This window comes from Alosa alosa, chromosome 2, assembly GCF_017589495.1.
Source record: "Alosa alosa isolate M-15738 ecotype Scorff River chromosome 2, AALO_Geno_1.1, whole genome shotgun sequence".
Taxonomy (NCBI): domain Eukaryota; kingdom Metazoa; phylum Chordata; class Actinopteri; order Clupeiformes; family Clupeidae; genus Alosa; species Alosa alosa.
Genome location: NC_063190.1, coordinates 20,880,803 through 20,898,836, shown reverse-complemented (window position 1 = coordinate 20,898,836; position 18,034 = coordinate 20,880,803). Strand labels below are relative to the sequence as shown.

The 18,034-nt window shown below is 43.1% G+C and overlaps 1 protein-coding gene across 7 annotated transcripts in view; it reads right to left on the bottom strand.

Annotated features, from left to right (window-relative positions):
* Positions 1-9,587, bottom strand: part of acaca (acetyl-CoA carboxylase alpha) — a 51,450-nt gene extending 41,863 nt beyond the window's left edge. For 3 of the 7 annotated variants that reach the window (XM_048237873.1, XM_048237872.1, XM_048237874.1), the window contains exons 1-11: positions 9,330-9,585; positions 7,157-7,415; positions 4,000-4,132; positions 3,736-3,874; positions 3,286-3,395; positions 3,077-3,158; positions 2,712-2,810; positions 2,447-2,553; positions 2,244-2,354; positions 1,699-1,908; positions 1,229-1,399 (exon numbers count right to left, since the gene is read on the bottom strand). In XM_048237873.1, the coding sequence (XP_048093830.1) occupies positions 1,229-1,399; positions 1,699-1,908; positions 2,244-2,354; positions 2,447-2,553; positions 2,712-2,810; positions 3,077-3,158; positions 3,286-3,395; positions 3,736-3,874; positions 4,000-4,132; positions 7,157-7,386 (1,392 nt within the window). In that variant the 5' untranslated portion in view covers positions 7,387-7,415; positions 9,330-9,585. Of the gene's footprint in view, positions 1-1,228; positions 1,400-1,698; positions 1,909-2,243; positions 2,355-2,446; positions 2,554-2,711; positions 2,811-3,076; positions 3,159-3,285; positions 3,396-3,735; positions 3,875-3,999; positions 4,133-7,156; positions 7,416-9,329 lie in introns of all 7 variants that reach the window. The other 4 variants (XM_048237868.1, XM_048237869.1, XM_048237870.1 and 1 more) reach the window with 3 other exon arrangements.
* Between the last annotated feature and the right edge of the window lie 8,447 nt (positions 9,588-18,034).

Sequence of the window (18,034 nt, the reverse complement as noted above, 5' to 3'; positions counted from 1 at the left end):
CACCTCATCTCCTATCATTTATGGCATTTTCAAGCCTAATCAGTTAAAATATAGTCATTCATGATCAATCTCCACCACATTTTCATACCGACTACTGACATTTTCATACACCCAGAAAGAACAACAGTTTTCCGAATCATTTGTTTATGCTTTGTATCTTATTTCATTCTTCATTAATTAACTAATTAATTAATTAATTAATCAATCAATCAATCAATCAATCAATCAATCGAGTGCCGAAGTGTGACGTACTGTTTCCATGACTGTAGTGTCACTGGATCTAAACAAACTTTTGAAGTGGCATCAATAGCATTGAATGTAGACATGTGGCATCATTATTAGCTAATAAATTGTTTTACATGTAGGTTATAGCCATTTAAACGTGTTTTACCTGCTAGGCAGCAGCTTAGCCACATAACGGAGATTCCCTGGTAAGTGTAATAGAAAGAAACTAAATCCCAAAAATATATACTAACGTCTTAGAGATGTTGTTAAATTATTTAAATAGATTTTAAAAAGCCACCATTATGGTCCCAACTATGGTTAGATTGGTTTGTTTAGATCCAGTGAAATTGCTGCTACGTCATGGCTTCGGTACTCTATTGCATTTCTCTTCCTGTAGCAACACCATGCATACATTCCAGTGAGTTACAGCCCATCTTTCCAGCCCTATCCTATAAGAGCACAGTCTGCCTGTGGCCGAGACTCCACTGACCTACATACATACACACACACCACGTGACCACCACGGGCGTGGGGAGGTGCATGGGGAAGGGCTCAGGAGGACCAGGAGGTCAGCGCGTTCCTTCATAATGACCCCTGCACAACACTAACACTGCTCATTACCACTGATCAGGCCACGGATGCCTGCATCCATCCCTGCCCACCATTAGAGCAGTGGGCTGGTGATGATGTGCTGCAGTGTGTGTGTGTGTGTGTGTGTGTGAAGCCTGCGCATGTGCACATGTTGAGTACATGGTGTTCTTTCAGAGCTACAGCTCAGGAAAAAAAAAAAAAAAAAAAAAAAAAAACGATTCACAGCCTGATTCAGTTTTTTAACTCTATTACTGGATGCAATAGCTGAATGTGACAGCAGCATGTGCAGCTTATAATGTGCTGCTAGCTTAGGCATACAGTACATTCAGATATGCCTCTTCATCATGCAAATGAAATTCAAAATATGCCATTTTTAAAGTGTACACACACACACACACACACACACTAATACCTGTAGCTGGGCAGCTGGCAGGTTGACGTCAGCCACCATTTCAGTACAGGGGTGTTCCACTTGAAGACGGGGGTTGAGCTCCAGGAAGTAGAAGCTTCCGTCCTGGCTGTAGAGGTACTCTACAGTCCCGGCACTCACATAGCCCACCATCTTAGCCAGCTTCACCGCACACTGAGGAGCCAAACAACCTTCATTTAACTCTACTCACCACAAACTGAGTCACATTCATATTCCAATAAGTGTTCTATTACAGTAAGTATAGAACGTAAAAGAAGTTTCATTCCAATACATTAAATACATTAAGCAGCAAGCAACATTCCTTTAACCTCCTTATTTACCTCCTCATTTAACCCGTTTCATTTCGGGTCATTACATTTCGTTGATTTAAAATTCCTTTGGTATTTGAATCTTGCACTAAAAACTGTCAGGAGACGGAGGAAAACAGAGGGACAACTCGTGGCTAGACCTACCCTCTCCATATCCTCAAAGATGTCCAAGGTAGCGATGGTTGCCGGGGCCTCCTCGATGATCTTCTGGTGCCGCCGCTGGACCGAGCAGTCACGGCCAAACAGGGAGATGGCGTTGCCGTACTGGTCAGCCAGGATCTGTACCTCCAGGTGGCGCGCGTGCTTCGCCAGCTGCATGACGAAAATGGGCGAGCCTGGCACCTCCGTCTGAACCTGGGAGAGGAGGGTGAGAGTTGGCTAGTGACATCCCTTTCTGAAAACGCTCATAATTCAGATTAAATCAAAGTCATGGAGAATGTTAGGAAGTGAGTGAAACACTAGCAACTATGTGTAGCAAATGCATAGAAATAATGACATTCTGAACCACTATTCTTTTTTGTTATAAAGCACACCAGGCTCTCACACAAACTAATAAGATCTTCTGAAGTAAGATGACTTTTGACTAATTGATCGTTGCACATAAAGATACAGTGGCCCAATTCCCACATTCCCTCTCTCCCCTGGTTTCCTTGTTTTTTTTAACTGGTACAGTTGCAGCAATCACTCACTTGTCTGAAGAGGTTGGGAAAGTCGTCTGCACAGTTGACCTTGCGGATACCCTTTCCTCCACCTCCCTCTGATGCCTTGATCATGACGGGGTAGCCAACCTGCTCCGCAGCCTGCCGAGTGCATCAACGCGTCAGTCATACACCAAGAATCTATGCACATCAAGCATTTATGGCTATGTATTGAACATGGAAGGATCCGGTACCTTTAATCCAGCCTCTACGTCATGGATGCACCCAAGCTCATAGGACTCCGGAGGGACATTGATGATATTCTTCTTCTGGTCACTCTCAGACCACTCAACAGTAAGACCTAAAGGAACACGAACACACACACACACACACACTCACTCACTCATGTGAGTCTCAGCCATAGCTAGTCAGTATGGCTAAGTGAAGCCTGCTGTGACTATACCAGAGAGAGTTAAAGCGGATCTTTGATTATACTGTATGTCATTATGGAGGACAGACCTGATCCACTCCAGGGCAGGGTGGGTATGCCTGCAGTCTGGGCCACAATGGAGGAGGCAATCTTATCCCCTAGGGCCCACATGGCCTGACTTGGAGGACCTGTGGTCACAAACAGGCAACCCTCTGTCAGGCATTGGGCTCACACATAAACATTGTATGAGTGTTCCTCAAAAAGTAGGTTCCTCAATTGTGTTAATTAATAATTGCAATAATAATTGTAATAAAGTTCAACTGCTGCCCTTTGCAGAGAACAAGTCTGTGACTCATACATTTCTCCAATGACTTTCTCCCCTTATTAGATAGAGGAAATTATTAAAGTGTGGGTTCCAAAAAGAGACTGCAAAACCCTGTTATTAAACACAGACCCATGAAGGCGATGCCGTTCTTGTGCAGTAGCTCTGGTAGTTTGGGGTTCTCAGACGCATGGCCCCAGCCTGCCCACACTGCCTGTTAGAGAAGACCACAGGGACACGCTTACAGTGACATGCCAGAATGAGCAACTTTGGTCATATATTCACAGTCACACTCAACACTAAAAGACACATGGGGATCTCTGACAGTCTAAAAACTGTACCTGGACAGGTATCCGTTTGGCAATGTCCAAAATGAGTTCAACATTGGCGTAATTGTTGTTGTTTGTCCCCCCGGGAACAGGCACGTAGTGGTCAGCCATCTTGATGTACTCTAAACAGGACATTTAAAGATAAACAGGAGGGTCTCGCATCTCTATCTCATAGAACATCGCAGACACCCAGTATTCATAGCGTTTGGTACAGTCTGACAGTGAAAACTTCCTCTGCCATTGTGCAAGGCACTTGCTTTGGCTACAAGCTCAGACTAGGGTGAGCCAAAGCACACCCAAATCAACATAACCTCCAGCAGCCTGTGCTGTTCAAACACATTTGGGCTCTCGCTTTGTGGCGGATCTTTCCGGATCATTAGTTGGCTGTTCAGCAGGGCCAGTGCTGTAAAACTCGGCTAAGCTCCGCCACCCAAGCCCCCCACACACTATGATCAAACTTACCAGCGTTGGCCTTCAGATCCTCTGGCGTAACCATGACCACGAAGCGGATGGCACGCTCATTCCGGAACATCTCGTAAGCCCAGCGGCGAATGGAGCGCATGCACTTCACAGCAGCAATGCCGTTATTGGCGATAAGGACCTGACATAAATCAATTTGGTTATGGTTACAGTTACTTAGCAGGCGCTAAGAATTTATGCAAAGAGCCATGTGCACTTCAAATCAACTGAGCATGAAGCCATAAGGCTTACGCAGATAGCTCATACCTTTTCAATGACTTTGTTGCCCCCAAAGCGAGTGACAAACTCAGCAGGTGAGGCCACGGTGAAGTCTCTCTGGAGATCAATACGTCTCCTGTCCCTGCCCTGCTTCATCAAGTGGAGTCCTGACATGCTTGGCCTGTAGAATCAGTAGAGAAAAGTTTTCACTCTCTGTGAAACACTGGCAACATTCTCTAACATCAGTTAAGGCTGCGACAATTAATCGACTAGTTGCCAGCTTTTCACAACTATTAACAGACTGTCAAGGAAAAGTTCAATATTAATCATGGGATGGTAAGCAATACCGAATTCATGTCAGTTCCTGTTGTTAGCTCTATGGTGCAACTGGGAGCAGAATCCTTTCCTGCAGGAGGAAGGTTATGGGAATGAACCAAGAGATTCTATGGCTGCCATTGTCATAGTGAAGCAATATTATGGCGTGGACCAGTGAAAGCAAGTTACTATTTGAAGAACGCTCAAAAGAAGTTCCCTTTTCAACCTCTAGACCACAAAGTCATCATAAACTCTAGCAAAAGCCAGATAAGACAAGCTGATAATGCAGGTAGCAACTGTATGTTATCTGTACTGGGACTCAGTGCTGTAGACTCGGGTAGCTACTGTATGTTATCACATTGAAGCCAACAACAATGGAATTCCTTTTGGAAGTCTTTTAGTAAAATCACTAAACACAAGAAAGTAAGCCTTGAGCTCAGTGTAGAGAATGAATGGTCACATCTTTTTCCATCCAATCGATGACTAGGCTCCTGACATAAGGCCCCTTTTTTCTGGGAGAAAAAATCAATACAGTTGACTCATGAGAAAACACTTCGCATTCACCAGGATTGCAGTCTTTTCACGCACAAAAACAAAAATACAGGCTACATGGTTTCCTGCTACCCCGGTCAGCATGAGGGCAAGATGCACTGCATACGGCTCCCACACACAGCTGCGTTCCGTCAACGCATTCCAGTGGGTGTTCCCGACGGTAGCTATGCAAATGACTTGAAGTAAAACCGTAATGTGATTGGTTGGTGCCGTCCGTAGATTGGCTTGATTGGCCGGTGCCGTCTGTCGGTGCAGCAACAGCTGAACTCAATGCGAGCAGCGGGAGAAACGCGACGCGACGGAACCACAATTCAGTTCGGCAACGGATCACGTGAGCCCATTTAAAGAGAATGGGATGTGTCTCCAGCAACGCGATGCACGCAGCTGTGTGTGGGAGCCATTACAGTCTATCCTTCACAGGGTTGAATTCAGGAGCAGTGGCTCTCAACCAGTGTGTCGTGGAATTTTGAGGAACCAAATGCGTCTTTATACAGCCTCATAGTTATAAAGTAGTCTGGTAGCACACAGACCTTCTCAATTGTAATTGAGAGTGGGTCTGGAAAAGATTCACTGACTTACGAATTCCTGCAGGGCCATAACTAGCAGTGAAATCATAAATTGGTGCATTTAAATCTTCCCCAAATTGTTTCAGAAGCGTAGCAATCTCCTAAATGAAGGTTGTAAATGCAGTTGTTTGCTCAATAGCAAAGAAATACACGTTCATGCCTGATTTGTGATTGTATTTGCATGCGTGTGTTTTAGGGACATTGGAAATGGGCTTCAATGACCTCATGGCCAGACGGACCTGAAGAGCAAATCCCAAATTTGCCAAACACATGGGTATTCCCAGGCTAGTGGTTGTTATAAGGTTGCCTAATAGGCTACAGATTTCTTACATGGCTAAGTCAACATCATGTGAGCATATGCTTATCGCGTAACCTATAATAATGTGTGTGACATACATCATAATCAGTAACCATAAGTTGGTGTGCCTTGGCATTTTGGTTTGACCTTTGGTGCGCCTTAGCCCCAAAAAGGTCCAGAACCTCTGTTCTAGAGTTCTGTTCTAGAGTATGGTCTGTTGGCAGCAAAGGACCTGTTTAGTGTTCTGTGAGGCAGGAAGCAGGCCGATTATGGGAAGGCATTTCTGTGTTTAATGGGGGCGTGCCTCTCTGTTTCTGTTCCCGTTTGGCTACACCCTGTGAGCTGACCTGAGACTGTGTGTTCCGATAGGGTGATGGTACTGAACAATAGCAGCACACGTGGCCTCGCACATGGGGACCTGTCCCTGCATCCGTAAATTAAGGGGGCCCCCTCTACTCTACAATGCCGAAGGGGAAAGGAGAAAGAGGGAAGAGGGACGCGCATTGTTTTTGTCAGAGCTTGTCTGAACATAACTGGGCAACTCCTCCCACCGCCTACAGCAGGGTATGCGGTCCTAGCCATAGCAGCTGCCACCAGGCTAACTGAAATACACAGGGCTAAATAAGGAGCAGCAACAACAACAACAACACTGGCAATAAGATCAATCAATTATCATAGTCATATTAGGGGATTAGTGGAAGTTCAAATGAATGAACACAAGTAATTCTTGAGTTTTTGTAAAAAATCCATTGTGACTGATATAAAAAAAAAAAAGAAAAGATTAGGTTTTACAATGGAAACATTTGGAAACATTTCTGAAAGTTCTGACCTTGGCCTTGTTCACACAAGTCTGAGATCAATGACATCTATTCCAAGTCTGATTTGGAAATAAATTGGTTGATTCCAATTGGACAAAGACTTTACCCACCTCACCTCTACAAATCAAAGTCTTATTGGCTCACAAAACCAGGTTTCTACATAAATGATTTTATCTAAACCAAACATTATGGCATGAGAGTAAAACAAATAAAAGGCACAACGAACACAGGACCCACACACATCCACAGCCTGCTCTTCATCCTTCACTACTAGCCAGTCTGAAACGCAGCAGAATGGGAAAGAAAAGGGAGAGTTGGCATGGTGACAGCATCGCCGTGTTCTCCAGCACAAGCAGCCTCTGTGTAGCAATAGTGTGGCAATAGGAGCAGGCAGCACAGCAGCCCTTTCACGCATGGCAGAGAGAGGAGCTAGGATGAACCCAGATGAACCCTTTGTCCTCTACCAGCCAGTCTTCAGAAAAAACACTGCACCACAGCAACAACACAGCACAGAGCACTCAGAGACAAACAGTGCAATCCTGCTAGGTCCCAGGTGCAACATCATGCTGCTTATGGCCTGGATAGCTCTGTTTGACAACATAATGGCTGGTGCCTATGAAACTGAAGCAATAGTGGGTGCAGTGGTCATTGCCTACCTCAGGTTCTGAGAAGGTCCATCTACGCCATCGAAGCCCATTTCATAGGTGCTGTCTGAGCTGACCGATGACGGCGAAAGGGAGCGCTCCTTCTCCTCGGCCGCCATGGGGTCAAGCTTGCCCAGGATCTCGTCCTCAGAGTTCTCTTCGGAGACCGAGCCCACCATGAAGTGGGAGTGGAGCACAGCTGCAGCAGGAGGCTTCTTAGCAGGACGCTCCTGCTCTGCCATGGCTGATCGACGCTGGCAGCCCCCAAAGACTGTATGTATGGAGGGAGAGAGAGAGAGAGAGAGAGAGTCCCACAATTACTCACTAAACACTCTAAGTGAAAGAAGCCTTTCCAGGTGCAAGAAAAATATTGGCCAACGGCAAAGTGCTTCTTGCTCTTAGAGAACAGCAATTAGTCCCAGACGACGGTGCCATTCCTTGGTGTGCAAATGACAGTCCCATCAGTCCGATTCCATAACTGAAACTACAGGCTTGTTTCATTTTCAAGATATTCCTGATCTCCTTTACTATACTGTATGTAACAGAATGCTGTTACATACAGTACCGGCACAGATGGTAAGTGGTTAGTTTTGCTGCCTTGCAAGCAGCTGACCCGGATTTTAATCCAAACCAATGCCTATGTTAAACAGTAAAAGTTGCATTGGAAAAAAATAATGTACCCATTTCCTGACATTTATTGTTGATTAACGGTTTGCTTTCCTGGGTCACATAAAATCGACATCAAATTCAGAGGACACTACATGAATTAGCATCAGGACTATAGTGGTAGGCTTATCTTTTGTTGTTTCACTTTTTTCCCCCACTGGGAAAGAAAGGTGTCTGCACACCTTTTGTTGCACTAGAGTACAAAAATATACAGAACGCGGTCATGAAGCAAATACCAAGATTTGACTGTATGTGTATGGTATGTGAGAAGCAACTGTATACATTTCTCCAAATAATGTATATTGAATTGAGTCTTATTCTGCAGTTCCCTAAACAATCCAAAACACATAGAACATGCGATATGTGTATTCATCAATGCTTCGAGTATTTATTTATGTATTCATTTGGGGGTGGGGTGAAGGGTCATTGTACACTGGTACACTGACTAAGAAAGTAGGTATATGGTAGACAGCATAAGTTATGGCAGTCACTTTTGGTTAAAGTAAGAAGAGTTCTGGTGACTGTAGTGCCTTTCGTATCAAACGTTAACTGATTAAAATTGAAAATTGTATACCACGTGTCAAATGTTCATCTGGAGACAAACTACAGTACAACTAGCAGCCCAGCCGGTAAGCTAACCGTGACACCACACCCGTAGTGTCATTACAGGGTTAAACTAACGTTTGCTGCCTGACACGCCTAGTTACAGAGGCCGTTTGACCGGAAAAACTAGAATGATAATGGAAATGATGGCAGTCTGTTACCTGCTGCAGGTAGGCAACGTGCTGTTGTTAGTTAACGTTTAAGAAGTCCCATGCTGTTGTGTGTGACGAACAACACAGTGAGCCCATTACCTCGCTTTGAAGTGACTACAGCATCATTGGCCTGTAGCGTTACTGATCAAGTAGCTAACGTAACGTAGCTATCCTAATCCTCTAACTTACAGAGTTTGAAGAAAACAAAACGTTAATGCTTTTAACCAAAGTCGACAGCGAAATGGATAGCTATGATGTGTAGAAGCTACAGAGATAAGAATTCGTGTACAGTACTGTCAACAAGCTCACGTAAATCAACTAGTTCTAGACCAGCAATAGCAAGCTAACGTAAACGTTGTAGCTTCTAGCACATCAAACGCGGATGCCAACCTTGGTGTCCTAAGCACGGTAACGTTAGTTCATTTTACGTGACCTGCTATCCTAGAATCGTTATCAGGATGAGTCAACGTTAACTAGCCTAGCCTGGTTATCCTAGCTCTCCGTGGCTAAAGGTAACGGTACCTTATCAGATATTAGCATAACTACCTGACCCACAGCTAGATGCTACCCGGCCCAGCGAATTATTCAGCGGTAGACAGCCAAGTTCTCGCTAGCAAATAAAAACCTTAACTGGTCTCTCCATCATTGCGAACTCTGCACGCCGATGTAACGTTAAAATTAACTTCTGCAAAACTAAAGTTATCGCTAGGTAATGAGTTTATCAGTTTAGCTTTATGTTAACTTATAGTCAAATGGTATCTTACCTTGAGAAAGAAATCGGCAAGTAATTCTGAAGAGTAAATATCCAAAGATGTATCGATATGATCTTGATTTAACCCCTGTGCCAACACATCTTGTCCTCTTGTGTTGACCAATCACATCATACTGGCAAGTGCACCTAGGTGGATGCTACAACGGCGTCTTTGACAGCAACATCACGGTGGTGTGATGCGAGGAGGGGTTACTTCTGGCCGTTCACCTTCAACCCTAACAACAACTCACGCCGTGCTCGGAGACCAATCGCAATTCGTGTTGGTGACTGGGGCGGGTCTCCTCAAACAGAATCTGTGGGAGGGTGTGCCCAATGAGAGAAAAGCTCGTTGTATCCCACATGCTTACACGGTATGGCCTCATGGTATGGTACGATCCAATAAAAAAAGAAAAAGAAAAAAGTACATCAATCTATGGAGGGAAAGGCCCTGATTGCCTACTGTAACAGACCTTAAAAGTCATCAACATTCAGTTCCAATGCAGATCATGTAAAATGCATTGCGGAATAACTTTTTTTTTCTTTTTTCTTAACTACCTAATCAAAATGAATATATTTTATATAATCTAGGAGTATTCTTAAATAGAAAGGAGCAAGCCAAAAAAAGATAAATATCCTACCTCAGTAAAAATATGAAATGGGGATACAGGGGACAGTCGTGTCAGTCATCAGGGTGATCATCCCTCCAGCTGTATGCTGGCCTCCATATTTTGATGTCCTCACAAAGTATACAGACTTGACCTATAACCTCATGATGCAACCTGATATCAGACCATAGAAGACAAACAAACCTACTCCCATCATTTCACCCAAATTGAACTTTAGGCCTTGGCTCTGGCTTGGCTTTGGCTATTTGTCAACATAGCCACAGACACTCTGATGCATAGACTACTTTTAGAAACCGTTTGTTTAACTTGGATTCATTGAAGGGGCGATTACATTTCTAAGCACATTGTTAAGTTAACTAGTACAGCTTGTGGTAGCCTATTGGCCTACAATAACTTTTTGACCACACAAAGATATTTCTAGCAGCAGATTATGTCTATGTTAGGCTATGCCATTCATACTACAGACATGTCCATCTGTGTTTACAACCAAATCACAGGGCTATGGCACAGAAACTCTATGAAGACTTTGCTTATGGTAAGTTCACATTTCATGACTACATTGTTGCTGATGAAGTATATGATGATATTTCGCTCCCTGGTGGTGAAATATGATATTACACCACAGTATGCAAGAAGAAAACTGGTTTACTCAGTAGTAGTCCACTCACTCTCTTGCGCTAGCCTATATTAAACATTCTGAAAATGGAGATATTTTATTAGGTAGACATGGACATTTGTTCAGTTAGCATGAAGGATAAAATACAGTACACCTCTAGTATATTCTAGAGCAGTGGTTCTCAAAGTGGGGTCCGGGGTCCTCATAACCGTAATATTTTCCCCGGAATATTTTCTCCCCCAAAAGGGGTCCTTGGAACCAAAAACATTGAGAACCCCTGTTCTAGAGTTAAACCAAATTGCTACTTCTTTTTCTAATATCTATGTCCTCTCGATTGACTGACCTTACTGATCAACATCTTGGCTCCCCTCTTGTGTGTGTGTGTGTGTGTGTGTGTGAAAAATACGGCCCGGTGGTCCGTACCCACACACAGGATGAGCGGCTAGGACTCACTGAGGTGAAGTGATGATGGGGTGAAGACACAGCAAGAAAATGTGAATTTTGGTGGAGAGTGCAGATTTATTTACAGTGCGAAAACAGTGCAAACAAAAAGACTTGACTAAACAAAACAAAATTCACCCATTTGAGAGGGGTGATGGTCTGTACTAATATCCCTCTACTGTTAAAATCTCCCATTACAAAGACACATACATACACAAGACATAAACACATACACAGCAACAAAACTGAAACTTAGTGTAGGTGGGTGTATGTTTGATTGCAGACTTTTAACAGGGTAAAACATAGTTAGGGGAAAAGGAGAGGTCTCCTTTTCACAGTGTGTGTGTGTGTGTGTGTGTGTGTGTGTGTGTGTGTGCGTCCGTGCGTGTGTGTGTGTGTGTGTGTGTGTAACTTGGTAGAAATTACCTCTATTCGCCTTCCCACAGTTGTCAGATGTGTGATAGATTTTATTCATTAGAAGAAGATGAATGTGTTCTGCATGAAGATGGCTCTCAAAGGTAGGGAGAATAACATCAGAAATATTGTCAAGAAAACATGATGATATTTGGAGCGTTTTGAGTAATCAACTTATTTTTTCAAACTCATCACTTATCTCAAATGTATTGATGTTTTTGGCAACTATACTGTAGTTATTATTTTCATAAATGTTTATTGGTCATTCTAGCTGGAAACTTCTATGGTAGGAACAGGTGTCACACAGTCTCTTTTTTGCATGCATGGGTGTGAGTATTTAAGATTGGTATGTAACATTTATTCACTTGAGCACACTGAAGAAGGCACTGCGCTGAATCGCGTCTGTGCAGTAAAATTGTTGTATTCAAAGTGCTGCCCTTTTCTCCTTTCTGATCACCGTAGCTAGAAAAATAAAAAATCCCATGATCTTGTAATATACCTTTCAGTCCATGAGAGTGCAGCAGAGTCCAGGTTTAGACTCCTTTGCTTAATTCAAAGGGATTTGTTTACAGTGGAATATGTAACTTAAATAAAGCAAATACGATTTCCATTCACTTAATAACCATGTACAAGCATGTGTTTGTAAGGATAGTGTCTGTATATTCACACACTCATGCATAATCAATTCTGTAAAGACATATCAGCATATTTTCCATCATTACATCAGCATAGAAAGTTCCAATAATAAACTCTGACATGACAGACATAAATGACGTTCATGAGATTGATCGTTTAATGTACATAGTTTGAACATTAATCAAATGAATTGGACCACTGATTATACTGGGTATAAAAGATGATTCATTATGCATAGACATATTTGTAGGACAGTATGGAAAAAAGTGCAGTTATCTAGAAAGGCCTTACTTCATTACACCTGTGCCAGTATTGGTGAGACATTGCCACCAAATCAAATGCATGGTAATTGAAACACGTTGGGTATCAGAAGTCCGGCAGTGAAAGGAATCTGTGTCGACGTGTTCACCCATCACACACGGGAACATATTGCTTACAACGGGCACAAAGGGCCCTGGGTGACTTCAGTTACACGTTCCTGGAGACTGGCAGACTGTTACAATGGGACCACCCCTTTTTTCTTTCCTTTTTGGTGATGCGATGAGGGAGAAAGTGAGCGGCTATACAGTTACACTCCATCCTGTGTGCGTAGGCTGACATCCCTGAATGGCGCTTTTGATGCGGGGCCTCCAGTTTAATTAAAGCGTTTGCTCACCCCCTACAGGCTCTCCAGCGCCGGCGTGCAGAGCAGAGGCAGACGATAAATATTGAATGGGGTTCACCTGCTGGTGACCACGATTAAGATGGAGACACAAGCAGGTGCATTATCTCTATGGCTAAAAGAGGTGGGGGGGGGGGTCACTTCTGAGGGAGGGTACTGTGTGTGTGAGTGTGGTTCAGGTGAAAGAAAGGCAGGGCTCTCTGTGTGTGCTGTGCCAGCTACACTTGAGCCCAAGTGCCCTGTGAGTAGCGGGCAGTGTGAGATTTCACACAGTGGAAACGCAGCGCGGGCTCTCTTGTGTCACGTGTGAGGTGGTGAGACAAACGCAGCCAGGGGTCTGGCTTGGTGACATTCTCCTCACTTTCCCTCTCTCTCTCTCTCTGAGTCTCTTTTTCTATGCTCCTGAGTGACAGGGTGTCGGGCTACACAACACCCGTTGTGGAGTAATGAGAAAGGCACTGAGCCTGGTTAGTCACCTTGCTGGCTGTAATGACACAGTAGGCACTCACACAGGCTGTTCAGCTGCACCTCATTTCAGGGTGAGATCACTTTACCCTGGTCCTATTCGGAGAGGGATTACTCATTAAGAAGGTGAATTGATGGTGATTTAATCATCACATTGAGTGTCTGCATTGTTTTCCAGTTGCTAGTTGCGACTACAACATCATATAGAAATAGGCTTTGAGAGAAGTGGCAGAAACTGGATTCTGCCATCTTTGTGTGTGTGTGTGTGTGTGTAACTAATTGTGAGTATGCATTTTTTTTGTGTGTATGAGGGGTCGAGTAACAGATACTCTTGTGTCAGCTGTTTCCTGCACTGCCACTGACAAGGACCCCCATTCATAACCCTTCGCCCCTCAGTGCCCCCTCAATGAATAAGTAATCACTCCATCATGAGGAGGCAGGGCACTTGGACTGGACCATTTCAAGTGGCAGCCGCGGGTAAGCTGATCCCCCTCCCCCCCCACCCATCACGGGCAACCGGAGCCAGGGCGGAATCACGAGTCCGGCCGTGCCGTAACCCTACCTGCTGCCCAGCACCTTGTTTATTTGGCACATCAGGCCAGCCTTTATTCCAATGACTGACAGCAAAGAAGGGGGTCGTATTTAGCTCTCTACATCCCCTCCTCTTCACATCGTAATATTTAATGTCAAACAAGCCTGAGAGGGGAACAGTGGGTGGGTAATCGGAGCCCATCCAACTCCATGTCAAAAAACGGAGGGTAAGGGTGCTGCTGCATCCTGGCATGTGTAGCATCACACATGCCCGTGGATTGGCATTTGTTTTGGTGTGTATGGATGCATGACTCCGCTGTTCTCTGGGTCAAACAGGGAAATGCCAGAGAGGAGGGAAGACGAGCGATGGGCTGAGAAAGGGCTCGTTGTGCGGGATGAGAAAGGGGTGTGGGATCGTGGCCTTTCCTTACAAGCTGGTTTTCAATTGCCTTTGTGTTGGTAATGATACTGTCATGGATCATTAAAGGAGATGGATTGACTCTCTGTGTGAGCTGTTATTTATTGTCAAATAACACTTTCTGCTCTGTTTTCAGGGTTCGTACGGGTGCTTGAAATCCTTGAAAATGCTTGAATTTTGAATGTTGCGTTTTCAAGGTTTGCTTGCATTTCGGATAAAGTGCTTGAAAATGCTTGAATTGTAAGTGTATTTCTTTTGACACAAATAGCTATCTGACGGAATAGTTAGCTTAGCCTATTAGATGCAGAAAGTCGGAGAGTTTCAAATTAAAACTTCTCCGCCATGGTCCTGGCTTGCTGTGCCTCTGCGTGTGTGACTGATCTGCACAGTCTATGGATCTGCCAGTCTGTTTTCATGCGTGACAACGCCCCCCTGCATACAGTCGGAGAGGACCATCAACATGAAGTGAGGTTGCCGTTTTAACCCTTTCTTGCATGGTGTCCACTACAGTGGACGGATATTCAAACTGTATTTAAAACTACTGGATTAGCAATATTTACTTCAAACCACCAGTGGAGTGTCTCCTAAAACCTTTATATACTGTGTGCGTAAACATTGTCTTTAATAATATTTGCAACTTGAAATATTGGATCATAAACCCAAAATGGCAGATGATAGTGGTCATGACCCTATAACCTCTGGAATATCAGTTAGTTAATTTTATTCTACACGGTATATGCAGGTAAAAAAAATATTTTCTCATTAAGTATGTTGTAGGGAGTACTTTTATCAAAGTTTTATCAATAAGTTTTGTACTTTTTTCCCTATGAGTGAAAATGTAACTGTACACTGTATGGACGTCATGCACCAATGGGTATATTTGATTATGAGGACCACATATGTAAATTTCATAAAATAGCTTCAAATTAATAATGTTATGACATATTTATTATCTAAATCTTATTCAAAACTAAATTGTGAATTGTGAATATGCAATATATTGTAATATATATGTAATATTCCAGTACTAAGATGAGACAGTACAGGTGAAAGTAGGGTAAAACACGATTAACCCTCTATAGTCCACTTTATGGTATCCTTATGGAAAAAATATATATTTGTAGACGACGGGAACGCAGAAGAAGCACTAAATAAACCAAATAATTCCCACCACAGCCCTTTCAGGGCTCTGTATAGCCTACTGCAGGCAGATGTGGATGTTGAAATACTTTCTGCTGAGATGATAGGCAGGACTGTCACTCTCTCTCTCACACACACACTGGTACATCCCACCCACACATACTCCATTAGGACAACTTACATTCACACACAGATTCCCCCCTCCCAACACACACACACATCACACACCACTACACTACACACACAGACACACCTTTACACCTCCCCCACCCCTTAGACACACACCTATGCACGACCTCCTCCCCCATTCACACATACACATTCATAAACTGCCACACAAACACACGTACACATGCACACACACACACACAGGTACATCCTTTAGGTACACACACACCATTACCCCCCTCCCCACACACACACACACAAACATACTGTACAATACCCCTCCACACACACATACACCCCCCCTTCCCCACATACATTTCACTATACCTCACCCCTGCCAACCCCACAATGTACCTCTATGCAGCTCATCTAGTTACTTTATTGTCTTAACTAGTTTTAAATTTGGATGATTTATACATGATAAATTGTTCATAGAGCCTGTTTTAGCATATAAGACCTGTTTTTACATTAAATAAAACATTTACCATTGACAACCCGTTGATGCTACAGTGGACAGTTGAGTATTTCCATCAAAATAATAAATATTAAAAAAAAATCAATTGAATATGTTCTAAGTCTTGTTTGGGGGTAAGAAAAAGCTTAGGAAAAAAAATCTACCTCAGTGAATGAATAATTCATGCATGAAAGGGTTGAGCGTTGGTTAGATAACAGCTATTTCGGACTGCTGAACAATCATTGGAAGACAAGAAGAAAGTTAGGTTGAAGAGGGAGATGAAATTTTATGGTAGGCGTTTTCATTGTTTACATCCAGATGTTGGCAAGGGACAAGTTGAACCCATTGAACATCGTTGTCTGCAGCTGCCTCTGTGCTACATCTCTGTATTTCAGCAATGTCAACATTTCAGGCATCAATAAAGGTGATGATGAAACGTTATCCCATTGTTCAATATTTGATAGCCTGTCACAGGAACGTTGTTTCGCTAAAATCGCCCTGATTTGGTGCATTGATCTGTATAGATAACGTTATGGGAGAACCTGCATCCTAATGGTAGCCTAACTTTTTTTCTTTGTTCAAAACTCGGTTTACACGAAGACGATAGACTTTCTTAGAGGCTGTGAAATTTGACCAGAAAGGAACATGTCTTCCTTCTGAAAGTTGACACAAAATCAAACAATGTTTGATCATTTAACTTCAACTGAACAGCGACAGATTTTGGTAGGCAGTAGACCAGGGGTCTCAAACACCCGCGTCCTGCCCAATTCCGGCCCGCGACGTATGACAAAATAATGATGTAATCCGGCCCTTGAGGCTATTAATTGCGACAAACAACGATACTGATTAAAATAGACGATAGATCCAGGTACGGTGACAAATCTCATTTGTAGGCCTACTCTGCTACACTATGTGCAAGACATCCAGAGCTTGATTCAAACCCAAAATCGCTGCGCTAAATTTTCAGGAAATACTTACACGCGAGAAACACAAAGACGTGAATTTGTAATGACGCGGAAGCGATGCAGGCCATAGTGTTGCAAAAATTGAAGCAGAAATAGGCCTACACCAAATGTTGAAAAACGTTCACGTGTGATGAAGTCTTAGGTAAGCTATGTTATTCACCTATTCTAATTCTGAAGGAGAATATCCTTTTGGAGATTATGATCGATCGTCTATGACAGTGATGTCACGGTGCGTCTGTGAATGGAGGTGCGTGTATACAACGATGTCCACTAATCATACCATGCTTGTTTCGACGCTCTGCCCAACATAGCTTGGAGGTTGCAGTGGTTATCGTGATGATAGTGTCTGTAATGGATGTGGTACAGACAGCAGGGCTAGTAGAAATAGGGCTCTAAAGAACTACAAAGTCACCCGCAATATGATGCGAACTTCTGGGTAGCCTACTGCAGATTACCCGCGATAGGAACTGTTTGACCAGAATACTTTATTGTAGGCCTATATTGTAGTAATCTATTACTAAACCACAACATCTTAGGTGTTGGTATACATCTTAGGTGTTTTCCTGTTAATTTCTTATGTGAAAAAAGGAAAGTAAACCTGCTTAAATATGTTCATCCAGTATTTACTGAAAGGTGCATAATTTGAGGTGCTTGCCATCCAGTGACAAATTAGATGGGTAAATTTACCCCCTTCATAAACTTTTGTTTTACTCAAAGATTTTTACATTTACAGTAGGACTTTATCTCTGACCACTTTCAAGCCATGGCCTTTTGAAATTTTGATATAAAAATCCAATGGTGTTGCTTTCTTAACCCTGATGCCTAGTTTGCCAGGTTTAAAAAAGTTATGAGAGGAAATATTTGTATTTGGTGTGAAAAATGTTTTTCATTTATTTTATAATTTGTATTAATATTTATTTTATCATTATTTTATTTATAAGCTAAGGTTGCTAGCACAGGTGTCTAAAACTAGATAAAAACACTTGCACTTTCTGTTTGCAGTTTTGTGTGGTATTTGAAAAAAAGAACATTGCATTTTCAGAAATAGCCGGCCCTCCAATCAGATGACGTTGGCAGAATTGGCCCCCAGCTCATTTGAGTTTGAGACCCCTGCAGTAGACTCAGCAGACGTTAAAACGGTAGCTTCTAGCCTACTGTTATAGCCAGCGTCAGTCAGCATCAT